This window comes from Microcaecilia unicolor, chromosome 8 (assembly GCF_901765095.1).
Source record: "Microcaecilia unicolor chromosome 8, aMicUni1.1, whole genome shotgun sequence".
NCBI lineage: Eukaryota > Metazoa > Chordata > Amphibia > Gymnophiona > Siphonopidae > Microcaecilia > Microcaecilia unicolor.
In genome coordinates, this window is record NC_044038.1 from 116,100,722 (window position 1) to 116,123,948 (window position 23,227).

General features: G+C 49.4%; 1 protein-coding gene across 2 annotated transcripts in view; it reads left to right on the forward strand.

Annotated features, from left to right (window-relative positions):
* The window catches only part of HMMR (hyaluronan mediated motility receptor), a 731,570-nt gene that overhangs the window by 419,826 nt on the left and 288,517 nt on the right, over positions 1-23,227 (forward strand). For both annotated transcript variants that reach the window (XM_030213533.1, XM_030213534.1), the window contains one exon: positions 3,511-3,659. In XM_030213533.1, coding sequence (XP_030069393.1) covers positions 3,511-3,659 — 149 coding nt within the window. The remainder of the gene's footprint in view (positions 1-3,510; positions 3,660-23,227) is intronic.

Here is a 23,227-nt window from a genome sequence, read left to right on the forward strand (position 1 = left end):
CACAAAGTCCCTCAGTTCTGTTCCAGGCTTCAGGCCAACGGCAGACTGGCATCGGATGCCTTCCTCCTGGATTGGGGGGAAGGCCTGCTGTATGCTTATCCTCCCATTCCTCTGGTGGGGAAGACTTTGTTGAAACTCAAACAAGACCAAGGCACCATGATTCTGATTGCCCCTTTTTGGCCGCGTCAGATCTGGTTCCCTCTTCTTCTGGAGTTATCCTCCGAAGAACCGTGGAGATTGGAGTGTTTTCCGACCCTCATCACGCAGGACGAAGGGGCTCTTCTGCATCCCAACCTCCAGTCTCTGGCTCTCACGGCCTGGATGTTGAGGGCGTAGACTTTGCCTCTTTGGGTCTGTCAGAGGGTGTCTCCCGCATCTTGCTTGCTTCCAGGAAAGATTCCACTAAGAGAAGTTACTTCTTTCATTGGAGGAGGTTTGCCGTCTGGTGTGACAGTAAGGCCCTAGATCCTCGCTCTTGTCCTACACAGACCCTGCTTGAATACCTTCTGCACTTGTCTGAGTCTGGTCTTAAGACCAACTCCGTAAGGGTTCACCTTAGTGCAATCAGTGCATACCATTACCAAGTGGAAGGTAAGCCGATCTCAGGACAGCCTTTAGTTGTTCGCTTCATGAGAGGTTTGCTTTTGTCAAAGCCCCCTGTCAAACCTCCTACAGTGTCATGGGATCTCAATGTCGTTCTCACCCAGCTGATGAAACCTCCTTTTGAGCCACTGAATTCCTGCCATCCGAAGTACTTGACCTGGAAGGTCATTTTCTTGGTGGCAGTTACTTTGGCTCGTAGAGTCAGTGAGCTTCAGGCCCTGGTAGCCCAGGCCCCTTACACCAAATTTCATCATAACAGAGTAGTCCTCCGCACTCACCCTAAGTTCTTGCCAAAGGTCGTGTCGGAGTTCCATCTGAACCAGTCAATTGTCTTGCCAACATTCTTTCCCCGTCCTCATTCCTGCCCTGCTGAACGTCAGCTGCACACATTGGACTGCAAGAGAGCATTGGCCTTCTATCTGGAGCGGACACAGCCCCACAGACAGTCCGCCCAATTGTTTGTTTCTTTTGATCCCAATAGGAGGGGAGTGGCTGTAGGGAAACGCACCATATCCAATTGGCTAGCAGATTGCATTTCCTTCACTTACGCCCAGGCTGGGCTGGCTCTTGAGGGTCATGTCACGGCTCATAATGTTAGAGCCATGGCTGCGTCGGTAGCCCACTTGAAGTCAGCCTCCATTGAAGAAATTTGCAAAGCTGCGACGTGGTCATCTGTCCACACATTCACATCTCATTACTGCCTGCAGCAGGATACCCGACGCGACAGTCGGTTCGGGCAGTCAGTTCTTCAGAACCTGTTTGGGCTTTAGGATCCAACTCCACCCCCCGAGGGCCCTGTTTGTTCTGTTCCAGGCTGCACTCTCAGTTAGTTGGTAAATTTTTTAGGTCAATCTCAGTTATGTCCTCGCCGTTGCGAGGCCCAATTGACCTTGGTTGTTGTTTTGCGTGAGCCTGGGGGCTAGGGATACCCCATCAGTGAGAACAAGCAGCCTGCTTGTCCTCGGAGAAAGCGAATGCTACATACCTGTAGAAGGTATTCTCCGAGGACAGCAGGCTGATTGTTCTCACAAACCCGCCCGCCTCCCCTTTGGAGTTGTGTCTTCCCTTGAAGTGTATTGTCTTGCTACATACTGGACTGGCCGGCTCGAGCCGGTTTCGGGCGGGAAGACGGCCGCGCGAGGACTAGCAAAGGACTTTGCTAGTGAAGTTTCCGATTGGAGGGGCTGCCGTGGACGTCACCCATCAGTGAGAACAATCAGCCTGCTGTCCTCGGAGAATACCTTCTACAGGTATGTAGCATTCGCTTTAGTATAGGTGCAGAGAGGGAAGACGAAAATGATAAAGGGGATGGGACGACTTCCCTATAAGGAAAGGCTAAAGCAGCTAGGGCTCTTCAGCTTGTAGAAAAGGCGACTGAGGGGAGTTATAATAGAGGTCTATAAAATAATTAGTGGAGTTGAGCGGGTAGACATGAAGTGTCTGTTTACGCTTTCCAAAAAATAGTAGGACTAGTGGGCATGTTATGGAGCTACATAGTAGTGAATGTAAAACGAATCGGAGAAACATTTTCTTCACTCAGCGTGTAATTAAACTCTATAATTCGTTGCCAGAGAATTTGGTAAAGGCGGTTAGCTTAGCAGAGTTTTAAAAAAAGGTTTGGACGGCTTTCTAAAGGAAAAGTCCATAGACAATTATTAAATTGGTCTTGGGGAAAATCAATTATTACTGGGATAGGCAGTATAAAATGCTTTGTACTTTTTTGGGATCTTGCTAGGTATTTGTGACCTGGATTGGCCACTGTTGGAAATAGGATGCTGGGCTTGATGGACCTTTGATCTATCCCAGTATGGCATTACTTATGTACTAAAAAAATTCCCCCTTTCTCTTTTAAACTACAGTAGTAGTGTAATTGACATCACAGTTTTCTTTAGTGGTGTTTATGCATAAACTAGCCGTTGAGTCCGTAAAAACGGGCTGGTATTGGAGTTTTCCTTCCCACCGCTCCCCCCTCGGAGTCGCCGCTGCCACCCCTCCACCCGGCCCGGGCCCTCTCTTCGTTTCTGAACTTACACATCCATTTGCCGAGCAAAGCAAGGCACATCAGCTGAGCTGCCGTGGGCCCTTCCTTCTCTGCCTGTGGCCCCGCCCTCCTGTGACGTAACGTCAGCAAGGGCAGGACACAGGCAGAGAAGGAAGGGGCAGCTCAGCTGATGTGCATTGCTGCGTTCGGCGAATGGATGTGTAAGTTCAGAAGGGAAGAAAGGGCCCGGGCCGGGTGGAGGGGTGGCGGCGGCGGCAACTCCGATTGGGGGGGGGGAGGGGTAGCCACCTCAGCGGCGCAGTTTCCCTCTCTGTCCCGCCCATCCCATCATCACGTATTGACGCGGGGGCGGGACAGACAGGGAAGTCTCTACTGCGCATTTGCGAGTGAGTACGGTCACTCGCCGTTTATATGTTTGATGTGATCAACTAACTACAGATCTTGTCAAAATCTTTTGTCATGTAGAAATATAGCTGGTTTGTCTTGGTGAAAAAATTTTGTGGTACAAATGCATAATTTGTGAAACTTTAAAACTTTTGACCATGACCCTTCAGAAAATCTTTACGTTGATCACATTATTTTGTAGTAATTCAGATATAATTTAGTCCGAGGAAGAATTGTATGTCCCATGTGCATACAGAGATTGTTAGGTTTAAAACATCAAACTTCTATGACCTGTTTCTGAAAGATTTAAAAATCTGTTTTTAGAAATTTATGAATTAAGATATTTTAACTGCCCCATTTATGGATATGTTTTGTATTTTGTTTGTAATTATGTAGATACAAAATTGTTAGCTACTTCAAACCTATAAAGGGTTAGAAATGTCAATTTAGATTAGATCTCAGTAGTTATATAGCAGTATGACTCAATAATTACGATGGTTGTAATTTTCTTTGTCCTGCAGAAAATCTTATAAATGAAGGACAAGTAAAAGAGAAATGTCTAAATGCTGAAGTAGAGCTTCTGAAGGAAAAATTAAACCATGATCAACAAAACCTGGAAATTCTGAAACAAGCGAGAGAGACACTTCTCTCTTTACTTAAGGAAGAAGAGGTGAGCACAAGCAGGCACATTTTTCCCTTCCATTTTCTGGACATGAGCAATAATATACAACAAAAAAATTCTTTTAATTTGAGAAATAAACACCTGAAACAGTCTCCTTGCGGGAGAAAGAAGAAAGGATAATAACATTTAGTTCAGAAGTTTTTATAAATCAAAATGAGGGAAGAACTGGAGGAAATAGATTACTATTGGTCTTTGCCTTTGAGTTAGAGCTTGGCAAATTCTTGGTTAGCATGGCACCCAAGATTTTTGTGCTGCCTTCTACTATAATGTTGATCCTTTACTTTCTTTTTTTGCACAGTATTTAGTAAACTTTAACCATATGGTGCTTAAATTCCCATTTTGGTGTCATCTCAAATCTAGCAATTGTGGGGAAGCACCAGCACAGTCATAGTAGTAAACCAAAAGAAATGTCGTCAGTCAGAAGAAGAGGGTGGGAGAAGCAATATTTATCTCTTAGCTTCAGCTCCACTGTTCTGTATAATCGGTGTTATCCCATCCTACCAGCAGGTACTACTACTACTACTAATCATTTCTACAGCGCTACTAGACGTACGCAGCGCTGTACACTTGAACATGAAGAGACAGTTCCTGCTCGACAGAGCTTACAATCTAATTAGGACAGACAAACAGGACAAACAAAAGATAAGGGAATATTAAAGTGAGGATGATAAAATAAGGGTTCTGAACAAGTGAATAAGGGTTAGGAGTTAAAAGCAGCATCAAAAAGGTGGGCTTTTAGCTTAGATTTAAAGATGGCCAGAGATGGAGCTTGACGTACCGGCTCAGGAAGTCTGTTCCAGGCATATGGTGCTGCAAGATAAAAGGAACGGAGTCTGGAGTTAGCAGTGGAGGAGAAGGGTGCAGATAAGAGAGATTTACCCAGTGAACAGAGTTCCCGGGGAGGAATGTAGGGAGAGATGAGAGTGGAGAGGTACTGCAGAGTGGCAAGGAGCTGCAGAGTGAATGCACATATAGGTCAATAAGAGGAGTTTGAACTGTATGCGGAAACGGATAGGAAGCCAGTGAAGTGATTTGAGAGGGCTAATATGAGCATAACGACCCTGGCGGAATATTAGTCGTGCAGCAGAATTTTGAACAGATTGAAGAGGAGAGAGATGGCTAAGCGGGAGACCTGTGAGAAGCAAGTTGCAATAGTCTAAGCGAGAGGTGATAAGAGCTTGGATGAGGGTTCTGGTAGTGTGCTCAGAAAGGAAAAGGCGAATTTTGCTGATATTATAGAGAAAGAAACGACAGGTTTTAGCAGTCTGTTGAATATGTGCAGAAAAGGAGAGGGAGGAGTCGAAGATGACCCCAAGGTTACGAGCTGATAAGACAGGAAGGATGAGAGTGTTATCTACAGGTACAGGTAAAGAACAGATTGCTGCCAGCGATATCAACGTTATAAGTTGTAGTGCTTCTTGAAACTCTGCTCAGTGTGCAGCATCGGCTAAGAAAGCAAATAGAATGTTAGGTATTAAGAAAACAATAATGAGGACATTATAATGCCTTTGTATTGCTTCGTATTGCTCTGTGGTGCAACCACACCTTAAATATTGTGTACAGTTCAGGTCACCACATTTCAAAAAAGATATGGTGGAATTAGAAAAGGGTATAGAGAAGGGTGACAAAAATGATAAAGGGGATGGGACGACTTCCCTATGAGGAAAGGCTGAAGTGGCTAGGGCTTTTCTGCTTGGAGAAAAGATGGCTGAGGGGAGATATGATAGAGGTCTATATAATAATGAGTGGAGTGGAACGTGTAAACGTGAATAATTTTAGTCTTTCTGAAAAAATTAGGACTTAGAGGCATGCGATGAAGGTACAAAGTAGTAAATTTAAAATGGAGAAATTTTTTTTTTACTTAATGTGTAATTATACTTTGGAATTAGTTGCCAGAGAATGTGGTAAATGTTGTTAGCTTAGCTGGGTTTAAAAAAAGGTTTGGACAGCTTCCTAAAGGAAAAGTCATAGACCATTGTTAAAATGACTTGGAGAAATCCCACTGCTTCTTTCTAGGATAAGCAGCATAACTTTTTTGGGATTTTGCGAGGCATTTGTGACCTGCATTGGCCACTGTTGGAAACAGGATGCTGGGCTTGATGGACCTTGGTCTGTCCCGGTATGGCAATACTTGTGTACTTATGTACTTTGTTTTAAGCCTGTAAAATGTATTGGATATTTTAATGCTTTATGTTCTGAAGTATATGTCTCCTATTTGGCCAGCAGGCAAAGTTTCTTTTCTGTAAAGCTGTTACAGGGAACTGAATGTTCTTTTTCTTTAACAGAAGCAGGAAGCAAGCAGCAGTATAATTTTTAACCTTGTTTACTGGGCTTCGATTGGCCCTGGAGGTCATTTCCTTTAGAATGTGCTGGTTGTTCCTCCAGTCTTTGGGGAGAAAAGAGAGATCTTTTTTGCTGAGGCTCTGTGAACAGTTATATATCATGATCTTCCCAGGTACTGTTTCGACAGTATACAAATGTTTAGTTAGTGTTATTATTGATCCATATTTCAGTTACCTGTTGTTTGCTGATTGCACATTTTTTGTTTATTGTTCAATTTTTTTAAGACAAATATTTGTTTATTGCCTCTGCCTTTCTGAACTGATGAAGAATCTTGGTGGTTTGTGTGTTGGGTCTGTGAGTTTTTTCTGGGAACTGTGGGAGCACTGTGAGTGTTGCTCCAGTAACTTGGAAATCACTGGGGATAAGTTGAGAGTATGAGACTCGCCCAGAGGCGGTTGTGACCCAGTCGATTGGAGGAGGGTGCTAGTGTAGAGTACAAGTGGCAGGTGCAGGCAGATCTGAGCTGTGCTGGGGATAGACACTCTCAGTGGCCACATGGTAACCCCAGGTGGGTGGCTAGTCGTTTTGTGTCAGTGGGGGTTTAAAAGAGGTTTGGATAGCTTCCTAAAAGAAAAGTCCATAGGCATTATTAAAATGAACTTGGGGAAAATCCACTGCTTATTTCTAGGATAAGCAGCATAAAATGTATTGTACTGGTTTGAGATCTGACCAGATACTTGTGACCTGGATTGGGCACTGTTGGAAACAGGATGCTGGGCTTGATGGACCTTCGGTCTGGCCTAGTATGGCAATACTTATGTAGGGTTACCATGTGAAGGTATGGAGCAAGACTTGAGGAGAAAACGTGTTCCCTCAACCAGAGAGACATAGCAAACCCATCAGTTCATCTGCTGAACAGCTATCTGAGAGCCTTTATGGCTTCTAGTGTCCCCCCACCCCTTTCTGGGCAAGATCCTGAAACCCCTATGCTACCCAATAGCCTGGCATCTTCCCTCTTGGCTATTCATGCCCAACCGGCAATGTCGAGGCCTTCATAAAATTATCCTGTGAGGTGCTGAAAATATTGCTGCTTTATTTGCAGAGAAAATGCCTGATCTAGGCTTCCTTTCAACAGCCCTCAGGAAAGAAACTCCTGAACTTTGCACCCCCTCCTCAGATATACCACATGGGAAACCTGTGCTGACAAATTTTGCCGAAGTATCCAAGCCTGTATTCCCCACCTGGTTTAGTAAAAGCAACATTCATTGCCCAGCTGTGGCCCTGTTCAAGATGGAACTATGAAGCTGCTTCCATAGCCCCCACATCTTCTGTTCTTGTCGAGCATCTCAATATCCAGCTTCACTCATCCCTCCCAACCTCTACCAAGACAGGCCCATCTGAGCACTCAACCTTGTGCTTCTTTATTTATGTAAAAGCTGAAGACCTCTCATATATGGTCAAAAAGGAATGTGTGACAAGAATGGGGATGAATGGGAAAAGGAATCAAGAAGATCACAAGACCACTAGTACCTATACCAAACAAGCAGCAATCCATCAGAGTCCAGATTTGTCAACAAACTTGCATGTCCGCTGGGAGAGAGACACTCATAGGTCTGTGCCCTGGCTAAATTAGGGCAAAGGTCCTTAGTCTGATCCCTAAAAGCTTATGATGAAGCACTGGAAGTTAACTCAGGTCACAGGTCTCAGCCTGCAACACGGAGCCAGGCCAGATGATAATCCCACTACACCAATCCAGACTGTGGCCATCTGATGGAAGCAGAGAATGATGGCAAGTTTCAAGACTGCACTAATCCTAATGCTGGTGATATCATTGAAAGATGGGAGAGGAACCCATCTGCTGCTTTTGATACTGTTGATCACACCTTACTCCTTGATACATTATCCTCTCTTGCATGCCGGGGCCCTGTTCTATCCTGGTTCTCTTCCTATTTCTCCCAACGTACTCTTAGCGTATACTCTGGTGGTTCCTCCTCCACATCTATCCCGCTAACAGTCGATGTACCCCAAGGATCTGTCCTAGGACCTCTCCTCTTCTCCATCTATACCTCTTCCCTTGGTGCTCTGATTTCATCCCATGGCTTTCAATACCACCTTTACACTGATGATACCCAGATCTACCTCTCTGCACCGGATATCTCAGCTGAAATCCAGACTAAAGTATCGGCCTGCCTGTCTGACATCGCTGCCTGGATGTCTCGCCGCCACCAGAAACTAAACATGACCAAAACCGAGCTTCTCCTCTTTCCCCCTAAACCTGCCTCTCCTCTCCCCCCGTTCTCTTTTTCGGTAGATAACACTCTCATCCTCCCTGTCCCGTCTGCGCGCAACCTTGGAGTCATCTTTGACTCCGCTCTCTCCTTCTCTGTTCATATTCAGCAGATTGCCAAAACCTGTCGTTTCTTTCTCTATAATATTAACAAAATTCGCCCTTCCCTCTCCGAGGACGCTACCAAAACCCTTACCCACACCCTTATCACCTCTCGCCTATACTACTGCAATTTGCTTCTCGCTGGTCTCCCGCTCAGCCATCTATCTCCTCTTCAATCTGTCCAAAACTCTGCTGTGCGTCTTATATTCTCCGAGGACAAGCAGGCTGCTTGTTCTCACTGATGGGTGACGTCCACGGCAGCCCCTCCAATCGGAAACTTCACTAGCAAAGGCCTTTGCTAATCCTCGCGCGCTCATGCGCACCGCGCATGCGCGGCCGTCTTCCCGCCCGAACCGGCTCGTGTTCGTCAGTCTTCTTTTGTCCGCGCTCGGTACGGTCGTGTTTTCGCCGTGTCGGGCCCCGCAAAGTCGACCTCGCGAGTTCGTCGTGTGTTTTCGAAAGAGAAAAATTATAATCCATTCTGTGTGGGAAAAGACTCTTGGTCTTTTCTTCCCCCGCTATTTTCAGCTTTCGCCCCGGTAAGTTTTCTTTCGTCGTCGGGGTAGGCCGCTTTTAGGCCTCGAGTCGAAGTTTTCTTCCCCTTGTTTTTTCGGTGCCTTTTCCGCCATTTTGACTTTTGATCTCGCCGGCATGATTTTTCCGCCCATGACATCGAAGTCTACCAGCGGCTTCAAGAAGTGCACCCAGTGCGCCCGGGTCATCTCGCTCACTGACAGGCACGCGTCGTGTCTTCAGTGCTTGGGGGCTGGGCACCGCCCGCAGGCCTGTAGTCTGTGTTCCCTTTTGCAAAAGCGGACTCAGGTAGCGAGATTGGCCCAGTGGAACGTTTTGTTCTCGGGCTCTTCGTCGGCATCGGCACCGGGGGTATCGAGTGCATCGACGTCTTCAGCGTCCAGAGCTTCATCCTCGGCCGCCAGTGCATCGAGGCATCGGCCCTCTGCATCGGCGCCGAGACATCGGATAGCTGCATCGACGTCGGTGGTACCGGGACCTCGTCTGCTGATGTCGTCGGACGGTGGTGCTTCGTCTGGAGTGCAGGTGAGGGCTGTCCATTCCCCTGCTGGTGGCGGTGAGCCTTCGGGTGGGTCTCCCCCTACCCTGAGGGCTCCTGCGGTACAGCCCCCCCGAGACCGACCTCCTTCGGCCTCGGCCCCGAGGAAGCGACGACTGGATTCTACGTCCTCCTCGTCGGTGCCGGGAAGCTCCGGTGACATGCTTCGTTCCAAGAAATCGAAGAAGCATCGTCATCGGTCTCTTTCCCGGGTCGGCACCGAGAGCTCTGGGTCGCCGAGGGAGTCGGCACCCACCAGGCATCGGCACCGAGAGGACCGCTCACCCTCTGTTCAGGAGGTGTCGATGCGCTCCACTCTGGACAGCCCGGAACAGCCTCCACGCCCGGAACAGGTTCTGACGTCGACGCCTGCATCGACCTCCATGCCTTTCTCTGCAGCCGCTCTGAACGAGAGCCTCCGGGCCGTTCTCCCAGAGATTCTGGGAGAGCTGTTGCGCCCTACCCCTCCGGTACCGGCGGTGCTTGCGCCACCGGTACCGTCGAGCGTGGCGCCGGCTGGCCCATCGCCCGAGGTGAGGTCTCCGGCGTCGGTGCCGTGTGCAGTACCGGCTGCCGTCGCCTCCCAGGAAGGCTCCCCGACTACGTCGGCGGAGGGAGCTTCGCCGATGCGGGCGAGAGAGTCTACTTCTCGACGCCCCCATCGTGGACGTGGCTCCACGGAGTCGAGTCGGGCACGGTTGCAGACACAGGTCCGTGAACTTGTGTCTGACACCGAGGGTGAGGCCTCGTGGGAAGAGGAAGAAGACCCCAGATATTTCTCTGACGAGGAGTCTGAGGGTCTTCCTTCCGATCCCACTCCCTCTCCTGAGAGACAGCTTTCTCCTCCCGAGAGTCTGTCTTTTGCTTCCTTTGTCCGGGAGATGTCTACGGCCATCCCCTTCCCGGTGGTTGTGGAGGACGAGCCCAGGGCTGAAATGTTTGAGCTCCTGGACTATCCTTCTCCACCTAAGGAAGCGTCCACTGTACCCATGCACCATGTCCTAAAAAAGACATTGCTGGCGAACTGGACAAAGCCTTTAATTAATCCCCACATCCCCAAGAAGATCGAGTCCCAGTACCGGATCCATGGGGACCCAGATCTGATGCGCACTCAGTTGCCTCATGATTCTGGAGTTGTGGATCTGGCCCTAAAGAAGGCTAAGAGTTCTAGGGAGCATGCTTCGGCGCCCCCGGGCAAGGACTCTAGAACCTTAGACTCCTTTGGGAGGAAGGCCTACCATTCCTCTATGCTCGTGGCCAAAATTCAGTCCTACCAGCTCTACACGAGCATACACATGCGGAACAATGTGCGGCAGTTGGCGGGCTTGGTTGATGCGCTCCCCCCTGAGCAAGCCAAGCCTTTTCAGGAGGTGGTCAGGCAGCTGAAGGCGTGCAGAAAATTCCTGGCCAGAGGGGTGTATGACACCTTTGATGTTGCGTCCAGGGCCGCTGCTCAAGGTGTGGTGATGCGCAGGCTCTCATGGCTGCGTGCCTCCGACCTGGAGAATAGAATCCAGCAGCGGATTGCGGACTCGCCTTGCCGTGCGGATAACATTTTTGGAGAGAAGGTCGAACAGGTGGTAGAGCAGCTCCACCAGCGGGACACCGCATTCGACAAGTTCTCCCGCCGGCAGCCTTCAGCCTCTACCTCTACAGGTAGAAGATTTTTTGGGGGAAGGAAGACTGTTCCCTACTCTTCTGGCAAGCGTAGGTACAATCCTCCTTCCCGACAGCCTGCGGCCCAGGCTAAGCCCCAGCGCGCTCGCTCTCGTCAGCAGCGTGCGCCTCAGCAAGGCCCCTCGGCCCCCCAGCAAAAGCAAGGGACGAGCTTTTGACTGGCTCCAGCAGAGCATAGCCGACATCCAAGTGTCAGTGCCGGGCGACCTGCCAGTCGGAGGGAGGTTGAAAGCTTTTCACCAAAGGTGGCCTCTCATAACCTCCGATCAGTGGGTTCTCCAAATAGTCCGGCAAGGATACACCCTCAATTTGGCCTCAAAACCTCCAAATTGTCCACCGGGAGCTCAGTCTTACAGCTTCCAGCACAAGCAGGTACTTGCAGAGGAACTCTCCGCCCTTCTCAGCGCCAATGCGGTCGAGCCCGTGCCATCCGGGCAAGAAGGGCTGGGATTCTATTCCAGGTACTTCCTTGTGGAAAAGAAAACAGGGGGGATGCGTCCTATCCTAGACCTAAGGGCCCTGAACAAATATCTGGTCAAAGAAAAGTTCAGGATGCTTTCCCTGGGCACCCTCCTTCCCATGATTCAGGAAAACGATTGGCTATGCTCTCTGGACTTGAAGGATGCCTACACACACATCCCGATACTGCCAGCTCACAGACAGTATCTGCGATTTCAGCTGGGCACACATCACTTCCAGTACTGTGTGCTACCCTTTGGGCTCGCCTCTGCGCCCAGGGTGTTCACAAAGTGCTTGGCTGTAGTAGCAGCGGCACTTCGCAGGCTGGGGGTGCACGTGTTCCCATATCTCGACGATTGGCTGGTGAAGAACACATCCGAGGCAGGAGCCCTGCAGTCCATGCAGATGACTGTTCGCCTCCTGGAGCTACTGGGGTTTGTGATAAATTATCCAAAGTCCCATCTTCTCCCAGTGCAGAGACTCGAATTCATAGGAGCTCTGCTGGATTCTCGGACGGCTCGCGCCTATCTCCCAGAGACGAGAGCCAACAACTTGTTGTCCCTCGTCTCGCGGGTGCGAGCGTCCCAGCAGATCACAGCTCGGCAGATGTTGAGATTGCTAGGCCACATGGCCTCCACAGTCCATGTGACTCCCATGGCCCGCCTTCACATGAGATCTGCTCAATGGACCCTAGCTTCCCAGTGGTTCCAGGCTGCTGGGGATCTAGAAGACGTAATCCACCTGTCCACGAGTTTTCTCGAATCCCTGTATTGGTGGACGATTTGGTCCAATCTGACTCTGGGACGTCCCTTCCAAATTCCTCAGCCTCAAAAAGTGCTGACCACAGATGCGTCTCTCCTGGGGTGGGGAGCTCATGTCAATGGGCTTCACACCCAAGGAAGCTGGTCCCTCCAGGAACGCGATCTGCAGATCAATCTTCTGGAGTTGCGAGCGATCTGGAACGCTCTGAAGGCTTTCAGAGATCGGCTGTCCCACCAAATTATCCAAATTCAGACAGACAACCAGGTTGCCATGTACTACGTCAACAATCAGGGGGGCACCGGATCTCGCCCCCTGTGTCAGGAAGCCGTCAGCATGTGGCTCTGGGCTCGCCGTCACGGCATGGTGCTCCAAGCCACATATCTGGCAGGCGTAAACAACAGTCTGGCCGACAGGTTGAGCAGGATTATGCAACCTCACGAGTGGTCGCTCAATTCCCGTGTAGTGCGACAGATCTTCCAGGTGTGGGGCACCCCCTTGGTAGACCTCTTCGCATCTCGAGCCAACCACAAAGTCCCTCAGTTCTGTTCCAGGCTTCAGGCCCACGGCAGATTGGCATCGGATGCCTTCCTCCTGGACTGGGGGGAGGGTCTGCTGTATGCTTATCCTCCCATACCTCTGGTGGGGAAGACTTTGTTGAAACTCAAGCAAGATCGAGGCACCATGATTCTGATTGCTCCTTTTTGGCCGCGTCAGATCTGGTTCCCTCTTCTTCTGGAGTTGTCCTCCGAAGAACCGTGGAGATTGGAGTGTTTTCCGACCCTCATCACACAGGACGAAGGGGCGCTTCTGCATCCCAACCTCCGGTCCCTGGCTCTCACGGCCTGGATGTTGAGAGCGTAGACTTTACCTCTTTGGGTCTGTCAGAGGATGTCTCCCGCATCTTGCTTGCTGCCAGGAAAGATTCCACTAAGAGGAGTTACTTCTTTCTATGGAGGAGGTTTGCCGTCTGGTGTGACAGCAAGGCCCTAGATCCTCGCTCTTGTCCTACACAGACCCTGCTTGAATACCTTCTGCACTTGTCTGAGTCTGGTCTCAAGACCAACTCTGTAAGGGTTCACCTTAGTGCAATCAGTGCATACCATTACCGTGTGGAAGGTAAGCCGATCTCAGGACAGCCTTTAGTTGTTCGCTTCATGAGAGGTTTGCTTTTGTCAAAGCCCCCTGTCAAGCCTCCTACAGTGTCATGGGATCTCAATGTCGTTCTCATCCAGCTGATGAAATCTCCTTTTGAGCCACTGAATTCCTGCCATCTGAAGTACTTGACCTGGAAGGTCATTTTCTTGGTGGCAGTTACTTCAGCTCGTAGGGTCAGTGAGCTCCATGCCCTGGTAGCCCAGGCCCCTTACACCAAATTTCATCATAACAGAGTAGTCCTCCGCACTCACCCTAAGTTCTTGCCAAAGGTTGTGTCAGAGTTCCATCTGAACCAGTCAATTGTCTTGCCAACATTCTTTCCCCGTCCTCATTCCTGCCCTGCTGAACGTCAGCTGCACACATTGGACTGCAAGAGAGCATTGGCCTTCTATCTGGAGCGGACACAGCCCAACAGACAGTCCGCCCAATTGTTTGTTTCTTTTGATCCCAATAGGAGGGGAGTGGCTGTGGGGAAACGCACCATATCCAATTGGCTAGCAGATTGCATTTCCTTCACTTACGCCCAGGCGGGGCTGTCTCTTGAGGGTCATGTCACGGCTCTTAATTTTAGAGCCATGGCTGCGTCGGTAGCCCACTTGAAGTCAGCCTCTATTGAAGAAATTTGCAAAGCTGCGACGTGGTCATCTGTCCACACATTCACATCTCATTACTGCCTGCAGCAGGATACCCGACGCGACAGTCGGTTCGGGCAGTCAGTTCTTCAGAACCTGTTTGGGCTTTAGGATCCAACTCCACTCCCCGAGGGCCCTGTTTGTTCTGTTTCAGGCTGCACTCTCAGTTAGTTGGTAAATTTTTTAGGTCAATCTCAGTTATGTCCTCGCTGTTGCGAGGCCCAATTGACCATGGTTGTTGTTTTGAGTGAGCCTGGGGGCTAGGGATACCCCATCAGTGAGAACAAGCAGCCTGCTTGTCCTCGGAGAAAGCGAATGCTACATACCTGTAGAAGGTATTCTCCGAGGACAGCAGGCTGATTGTTCTCACAAACCCGCCTGCCTCCCCTTTGGAGTTGTGTCTTCCCTTTCTTTGTTTTGCTACATATGGGACTGACGAACACGAGCCGGTTCGGGCGGGAAGACGGCCGCGCATGCGCGGTGCGCATGAGCGTGCGAGGACTAGCAAAGGCCTTTGCTAGTGAAGTTTCCGATTGGAGGGGCTGCCGTGGACGTCACCCATCAGTGAGAACAATCAGCCTGCTGTCCTCGGAGAATACCTTCTACAGGTATGTAGCATTCGCTTTCTGCCAGAGTCGCTATACTCACGTTAGCCCTCTCCTCAAGTCGCTTCACTGGCTCCCTATCTGCTTCCGCATACGGTTCAAACTTCTCCTTTTGACCTACAAGTGCATCCACTCCGCAGCTCCTGAGTACCTTTCCGCTCTCATCTCTCCCTACACTCCTCCCCGTGAACTCCGTTCGCTGGGTAAATGTCTCCTGTAGTCCCCCTTCTCCCCCACTGCTATCTCCCGGCTCCGTTCCTTCTATCTCGCTGCTCCCTATGCCTGGAATAGACTCCCTGAGCCAGTACATCAGGCTCAGTCTCTGGCTGTCTTCAAGTCTAGGCTTAAAGCCCACCTCTTTGCTACTGCTTTCGACTCCTAACCATGACTCTCTTACTCAACACCCTCACTTATCACCCCTACCACTGCAATTTCCCCACCCCTAGCTGTTTGTTCGTCTGTCCAATTTAGATTGTAAGCTCTGTTGAGCAGGGACTGTCTTTTTCATGTTAATTTGTACAGCGCTGCGTAAGTCTAGTAGCGCTATAGAAATGTTTAATAGTAGTAGTAGTAGGAACCCACGTGTTTGGACTAGTCTAGTAGGATAAGCAAATATTGTTCCTTACCCATTCCAGTTTTATCAAACAGCTACCTGCTGCTGATGCAATTGCTTCCTTGATCCATCTAGCAATAACAGCTTTGGAGGCTGCTTGTCCCTTCTTTGTCCCTCTGAACAAAACCAAGCCTTTCTGACTGGCAGAACTCCACTGTACTTTTTATGTTTCAAAAATTGACAACAAAGCATAATTATAGTCAACATAAAAATTAAACTTTAAAGAAAATAGTTACATGAGAGACAAGCAGACCTTTTGTCATTCAATAATTTTAAAAGTAACCTCTCCCTCCCCCCCCCCCCCCCCCCCCAAGGAACAGAAATCCTTTTCAAGTAAACAAAGCACAATGTGGTCAGAAAGAGGAAAAGGCAATAAAAGTACAGTAGTAGTATAAAACCCAAGTGTCTCCAAACCATCATCCACCAACCACCCTCAAAACTTTAGAAATTGGAAAGAGCCTGTACTCCTCATACAGAGCAAGCATAATCCCTCTTCTATCTCTAACGCCCACCCCCAACTAGACTGCAATAGCTCGTTAGAAACCAATCCAAACCCAGGCCTGAAGTTAAACTGTCTAAAACGTACAATTGAACTTTGTTCTCTCTCTCCCAGAGCGCAATCTATGTTTAGACATACCCCTTATTCCCCAGGATGCCAAGACAGATAGGTCATGCAACCCACTTCTCCACTCCAAATATGAAGGTGAATCAGTTTGCAGCCAGTGTTGAAGGACACATTTTAATGGTCTCACCTGATATTAAGTATACTGGGAACTCGGTGCCCCTTCCCATATATGTGTGTGTGTACATGTGTGTATGTGTGTGTATATGTATATACTAGTAAAACATGCCCGTTTCTGACACAAATGAAACGGGTGCTAGCAAGGTTATCCTCAGAGTTCTAGCTTGGCCTCCTCCCTCCCCCCTCCTCCGAGTTCCATGCCCCCTCCCCTCCGAGTTCCAGACCGCCACGCCTCCCTCCCTCTCTCTCCTCCCCTCCGAGTTCCATGCCCCCAGAGGCAGAGCTGAGACAGAAGGGAAGGCAAGCTGAAGCGCTGTGCCTGCTCGACTTACACAGCTGCTGCCGGTCTCCGAGGTAAGAACTTTTAAATTTAGGCCGGCACGCAGGAAGGTGAGGGGCAGGCGGAGGACTGGGAGAAGAGGGCGGGCAATACAGGTCGGGCTGCCACTCGGAGGGGAGAGAGAGAGGGAGGGATGCGCGGGGGTCTGGAACTCGGAAGAGAAGGGGGCATGGAACTCGGAGGAGAGGGAGGGGGCGGGCCTGGAATTTGGAGGACATGGGGGAAGGAGGGAGGCGATTCTCCCGCGATTGAATTCTTACCTCCAATGTTCTGTGGCTGGCTGGTGCTGGTTTCCCTTCCCTCTCATTGATCCACTCTCTGACATCATCACATTCAGACGCGAGGGCGGACCAATGGGAATTGTGTTACGAACCCAGGCATCCAGACGTAGAACGTTGGAGGTGTATATTATTATATAGGATATGTACATGTTTGTGTGTGTACGTGTGTGTTAGTATAGTGAAGATACATACCTGTAGCAGGTATTCTCCGAGGATAGCAGGCTGATTGTTCTCACGATTGGGTCGATGGTCACATCGGCCCAACATCAGAAGTTTTTGCTAGCAAAATGTCAGAAAAATCTTCCAGAGTTTTCTGGCGCATGCGCGGACCAGTTTCCCGACCGTTGTGTAAGTCCCTCAGTGCATTTTTCTCCGCGTCTGAGGTGACACAGCTTTTGTTTTTCGCTGTGTTCCTCTCGGCCTAGGAAGAGTCTGTGCGCGATTGTTTATTTTTTTTCTTCTTCTATTTTGTCTTTCTACAAAATTTAAAAAAAAAAAAACTAGAGTTCCTTTATTTTCTTAGTTTTAGTCACTAGTTTTAAGTTTCTTTTCGTCGTGGCCAGGTTGTTTCCCTTTTTGTGCCTTTTTAATTCGCATAATCGCGTCCTTTAATTTCACAGACGCCGTTTTTCCATCCATGTCATCGAGGACACCCAGCGACTTTAAGCGTTGTACTCGATGCAGCTGGACCGTCTCGTGTACCGACCCCCATGCGTGGTGTCTCCAGTGCCTTAGGCCCGATCATCTTCCAGCTGCTTTGTAAGCTGTGCCCTTTGATGAAAAAACGGACCCAAGTGTCTTGGGAGGCTCAAGAAGAAAATTTTTTTCCTGATCGGTCTTGTCCTTTGGCATCGTTAGCAAGGTCGGCAGTGTCGACGTCGAGGGAAGCATCCACTTTGAGAGCACAGGTAATGGCTGCCGAACGACTACATTGCGCTGGGAGCAGCGAGGCATCGAGTGGATCTCCACCTGTTTCGATGCCTACTGCTGTGCATGCACCCCGGGACAGCCCTTCGTCGGACCCGGCCCCAAGGAGGCGTGAGGATTCCACGTCCTCCTCTTCGGTACCAAGGAGTCTCGATGACGGTCATCGAGCGAAGGCTATGAAGCACCATCATCAATCTCCTTCCATGCGCGGTACCAAGAGCTCCGGGGAGCTCAGGGATTCGGCACCCGAGAAGCGTCTGAGCCGAGAGGACCGCTCACCCTCTATACAGGAGTTGCAAATGCGTCTGTCTTCTGGCAGCCTGGTACCGGCTCTCGAGCCCCCACAGATTCTGCCACCGGCTCCTGCATCGGCTCCGCAGCCTTTTCCAATGGCGGCTCTCAACGAGCGCATCAGGACCCTTCCAGAGCTTCTGGAGGGATTGCTGCACCAGTCTGCCTCGGTGCCAGCAGTGCTTGCCCTTTGCACCTGGTCCTTCGCCTGTGGTGAGGTCCCCGACCTCTGTGCCGCTTACGGTGCCGGCTGCTACCTGGTTCGACTCTCCGACATCGACGGAGGAAACTTCGCCACAGTCCAGACAGGGGTCGACTTCTTGACATCCCCCTCGAGGCTGTTGCTCCTCGATGTCAAGACAGGCTCGGGTTCGGGCTCCTCTTAGAGAGCTTTTGTTCGATACCAAGGATGAGTGTTCGTGGGAGGAAGAGGAAGATCCCAGATACTTTTCTGAAGAAGAGTCCTATTAGGTCCCCTCTGATCCTACTATGCCCATTGAGAGAAGAATGTCTCCGCCTGAGAGACTTTCTTTCTCCTCCTTTGTTCGGGAAATGTCTAAGGATATTCCCTTCCCTATGGAGATTGTGGATGAGCCCAGGGCCGAGATGCTTGAGGTCTTGGATTATCCTCCACCTACAGAGGTTGCAACGTCTCCTTTGCATAATACACTGAGGGAAGTGCTTATGCGAAATTGGTCGTGCCCTCTTTCTAACCCAGTGGTCCCTAAAAAATCTGAGTCCCAGTACAGAGTCCATGGAGAGCCTGTAATGGTGAAGGCCCAACTTCCTCACGATTCCATGGTGGTGGATTCTGCTCTCAGGAGAGCCAAGAGTACTAGGGACTATGCCTCGGTGCCCCTAGACAGAGAGTCTAGGACCTTGGATTCTTTTGGGAGAAAGACGTATCAGGCCGCTATGCTTGCAGCCAAGATTCAAACATACCAGCTCTACACGAGCATCCAGTTGCGGAACTCGGTGAGGCAACTGGTTGAAGTGCTTCCCCCGGAGCTCGCCGAACCTTTTCACCTTTTCTACAGCAGAAGGTGTGTAGAAAATTCCTGGCCAGGGGTACTTACAAATATATTGAACAGAATCGGCCCCAGCACCGATCCCTGAGGCACTCCACTACTCATCTTTCCCTCCTCCGAGCGAATTCCATTCACCACCACCCTCTGGCGTCTGTCCGTCAACCAGCTGCTCAAGGTATAGTGATGCGCAGACTCATATGGCTGCATGTCTCTGACCTGGATCATAAGACCCAGCAGCGAATGGCGGATGTTCCTTGCTGGGAGGATAACCTTTTTGGCGAAATTGTAGAGGATGTGGTCGATCAGATCAAGAAGCACCATGATGCTATGGATTCTGTCTCCCGCCGGCCGTCTTCCGCTACCACCTTCTCATCTAGGAGGTTTTTTTGAGGAAAGAGGAGTGCTCCCTATTCCTATAATAGCCGTAGGTACACTCCTACTTCTAGGCAGCCTACTCAGGCTCAGTCCCAACGCGCTCATTCCCGTCAACGGCGTGCACCTAAGGCCCCTAGGGCTCCCCAGCAAAAGCAAGGGACGGGCTTTTGACTGGCTCCAGTGCAGCATAGCCTCCGAAAAAGTGTCCTTGCCGGACGACTTGCTGGTCGGGGGGGGGGGAGGTTGATATTTTTTCACCAAAGGTGGCCTCTCATAACCTCCGGTCAGTGGGTTCTTCATATAGTCCGCTCAGGATACACCCTCAATCTTGAATCCAAACCTCCAAATTGCCCACCGGGAACTCATCCTTTCAGCTCCTAGCACAAGCAGGTACTTGTAGAGGAACTCTCTGCCCTTCTGTAGGCCAGTGCGATTGAACCCGTTCCACCAGGGGAAGAAGGGCTGGGATTCTATTCCAGGTACTTCCTTGTGCAAAAGAAAACAGGGGGGGATGCATCCCATCCTAGACCTAAGGGCGCTGAACAAATTCCTTGTCCGAGAAAAGTTCAGGATGGTTTCCCTCAGCACCCTTCTTCCCATGATTCAGTAAAACGATTGGCTGTGCTTTCTGGACTTAAAGGATGCCTATACCCACATCTCAATACTCCCAGTTCACAGGAAGTATCTTCGATTTCGGTTGAGATCTCGGCACTTTCAGTACTGTGTACTGTCCTTTGGTCTCGCGTCTGCACCTAGGGTTTTCACAAAGTGTCTGGCAGTTGTCGCAGCATCACTACGCAGACTAGGAGTGCATGTGTTTCCTTATCTTGATGATTGGCTGGTGAAGAGCAGCTTGGAGGCAGGCGCTCTACAGTCCATGCGGATGACTATTCGAGTGCTAGAGCTACTAGGGTTCATGATCGATTATCCTGTCCCATCTAGTCCCGGTTCAAAAATTGGAGTTCATTGGAGCTCTGTTGGACACCCGGACGTCTCAAGCTTATCTTCCCCAAGCAAGGGCAGACAATCTCCTGGCCCTTGTGTCCATGGCTCGAGCGTCTCAACAGATCACAGCTTGGTAGATGTTGAGACTCTTAGGTCACATGGCCTCCACAGTTCATGTAACTCCCATGGCATGTCTATGTATGAGATCAGCTCAATGGACCCTAGCTTCTCATTGGTGTCAGGCCACAGGAGATCTAGAGGATGTGATCCATCTACCCACCGACTTTTGCAGTTCCCTTCAGTGGTGGACCATTCGATCCAATTTGACCTTGGGACGTCCTTTCCAAATTCCTCAACCACAAAAAGTGTTGACGATGGATGCATCCCTCCTGGGGTGGGGAGCTCATGTAGATGGGCTTCACACTCAAGGAGCTTGGTCTTTTCCGGGAAAGGGTCTTCAGATCAACCTCCTGGAATTACGAGTGATCTGGAACGCTCTCAAAGCTTTCAGAGATCTTCTGTCCAACCAAATTATTCTAATTCAGACAGATAATCAGGTTGCTATGCATTACACCAACAAGCAGGGGGGCACCGGATCTCGCCCTCTGTGTCAGGAAGCTGTCCGGACGTGGCTTTGGGCGCACCATCACGGCATGTTTCTCCAGGCCACATATCTGGCAGGCATAAACCAACAGTCTGGCCGACAGGTTGAGCAGGATCATGCAACCTCACGAGTGGTCGCTAAACATGGGTGTTGTCCACAAGATCTTCCGAGCGTGGGGCACCCCTTCGGTTGATCTTTTTGCCACTCAGATCAATCACAAAGTCCCTCAGTTCTGTTCCAGGCTTCAGGCCCACGACAGACTAGCGTCAGATGCTTTTCTCCTACATTGGGGGACTGGTCAATGTGTATCCTCCCATACCTCTAGTAGTGAAGACTTTGCTGAAACTCAAGCAAGACTGCGGAATCATGATCCTGATCCAGGCTGCTGGCGTCGGCATTTAAAAAGGAGATAGAGCAGCTTTTAAACTAGAAATGGGGGGAAGGCCGATAGTCGCTCAAAAGCGCATGGTTCGGGAAAAGGTATCTTGCAAAGATACCTCACAAACAGGGAAGATAGGGTTTCTGGATAGTGAGGTTGCACAACAGACCGTGGTAGACCAGGTGCCCTTAAATACAACTAAAGATCAGACAAAAGATGTCAAATCAATAGTGTCAGGTACTAAGCATCATGCAAATAAGAACAACAAACATACTCTGAAATGTCTAAATGCAAATGCTAGGAGTCTAAGAAATAAAATGGAAGAGTTGGAATATATTACACTAAACGAAAAATTGGATATAATAGGCATTACTGAGACCTGGTGGAAGGAGGATAACCAGTGGGACACTGTCATACCGGGGTACAAAGTATATCGTAATGATAGGGTGGACCGGACTGGTGGAGGGGTAGCATTGTATATTAACGAGAGGCTTGACTCAGATAGATTACAAATTCAGCAGGACACAAATCACACCTTTGAATCATTGTGGGCTGAAATTCCATGTATAAAAGGGAAAAAAACGGTGATAGGAGTGTACTACCGTCCGCTTCGCCAGGATGAGCAGGTAGACACAGAAATGATAAAAGAAATCAGAGACGCGAACAAAATGGGCAATGTGATAATAATGGGTGACTTCAATTATCCAAATATAGACTGGGTAAATGTAACATCGGGACACGCTACAGAGATACAATTCCTTGATGAAATCAAGGACAGCTTTATGGAGCAACTGGTGCAGGAGCCGACGAGAGAAGGAAAAATTCTAGACTTGGTCCTTAGTGAAGTGCATGATCTGGTGAGGGACGTTATGGTACTGGGGCCGCTTGATAACAGTGACCATAATATGATCAGTTTTGATATCGACCTTGAAGTAACTGTACACAGTCAAATACGTTAGCGTTTAACTTTAAAAAAGGAGACTATGATAAAATGAGAAGAACGGTAAAAAAAAAACTTAGGGGGGCAACTGAGAGAGTAAAAACTGTACAACAGGCGTGGACGCTGTTCAAAAATACCATCCTGAAGGCCCAGGCCATACATATTCCGCGAATTAGAAAAGAAAGACGGAACTCCAAAAGACAGCCGGCCTGGTTGAAAAGTGAGGTGAAGGAAGCTATTAGGGCTAAAAGAAACGCCTTCAGAAAATGGAAGAAGGAACCGTCTGAAAATAACAAGAAGCAGCATAAGGAGTGTCAAAGCAAATGCAAGGCGCAGATAAAGAAGGCCAAGAGGGATTACGAAAAAAAGATAGCATTAGAGGCAAAAAAATATAGTAAAATTTTTTTTTCGGTATATTAAAAGCATGAAACCGGCAAAAAAATCGGTTGGGCCGCTGGATGACCGAGGGGTAAAAGGGGCGATCAAGGAAGACAAAGACGTAGTGGAGAGACTGAATGAATTCTTTGCTTCGGTCTTCACCGAGGAAGATTTGGGTGGGATACCGGTGTCGGAAATGGTATTTCAAGCGGACGAGTCGGAGAAACTTACTGACTTCACGGTAAACCTGGAGGACGTAATGGGGCAGTTCGGCAAACTGAAGAGTAGCAAATCTCCTGGACTGGATGGTATTCATCCTAGAGTACTGATAGAACTGAAAAATGAGCTTGCGGAGCTACTGCTAGTGATATGCAACTTATCCTTAAAATCGAGCGTGGTACCGGAAGATTGGAGGGTGGCCAATGTAACGCCCATTTTTTAAAAAGGCTCCAGGGGAGATCCGGGAAATTATAGACCGGTGAGTCTGACGTCGGTGCCGGGGAAAATGGTAGAGGCTATTATTAAAAACAAAATTACAGAGCACATCCGAGGACATGGATTACTGAGACCGAGTCAGCACGGCTTTTGTGTGGGGAAATCTTGCCTGACCAATTTACTTCAATTCTTTGAAGGAGTAAATAAACATGTGGACAAAGGGGAGCCGGTTGATATTGTGTAT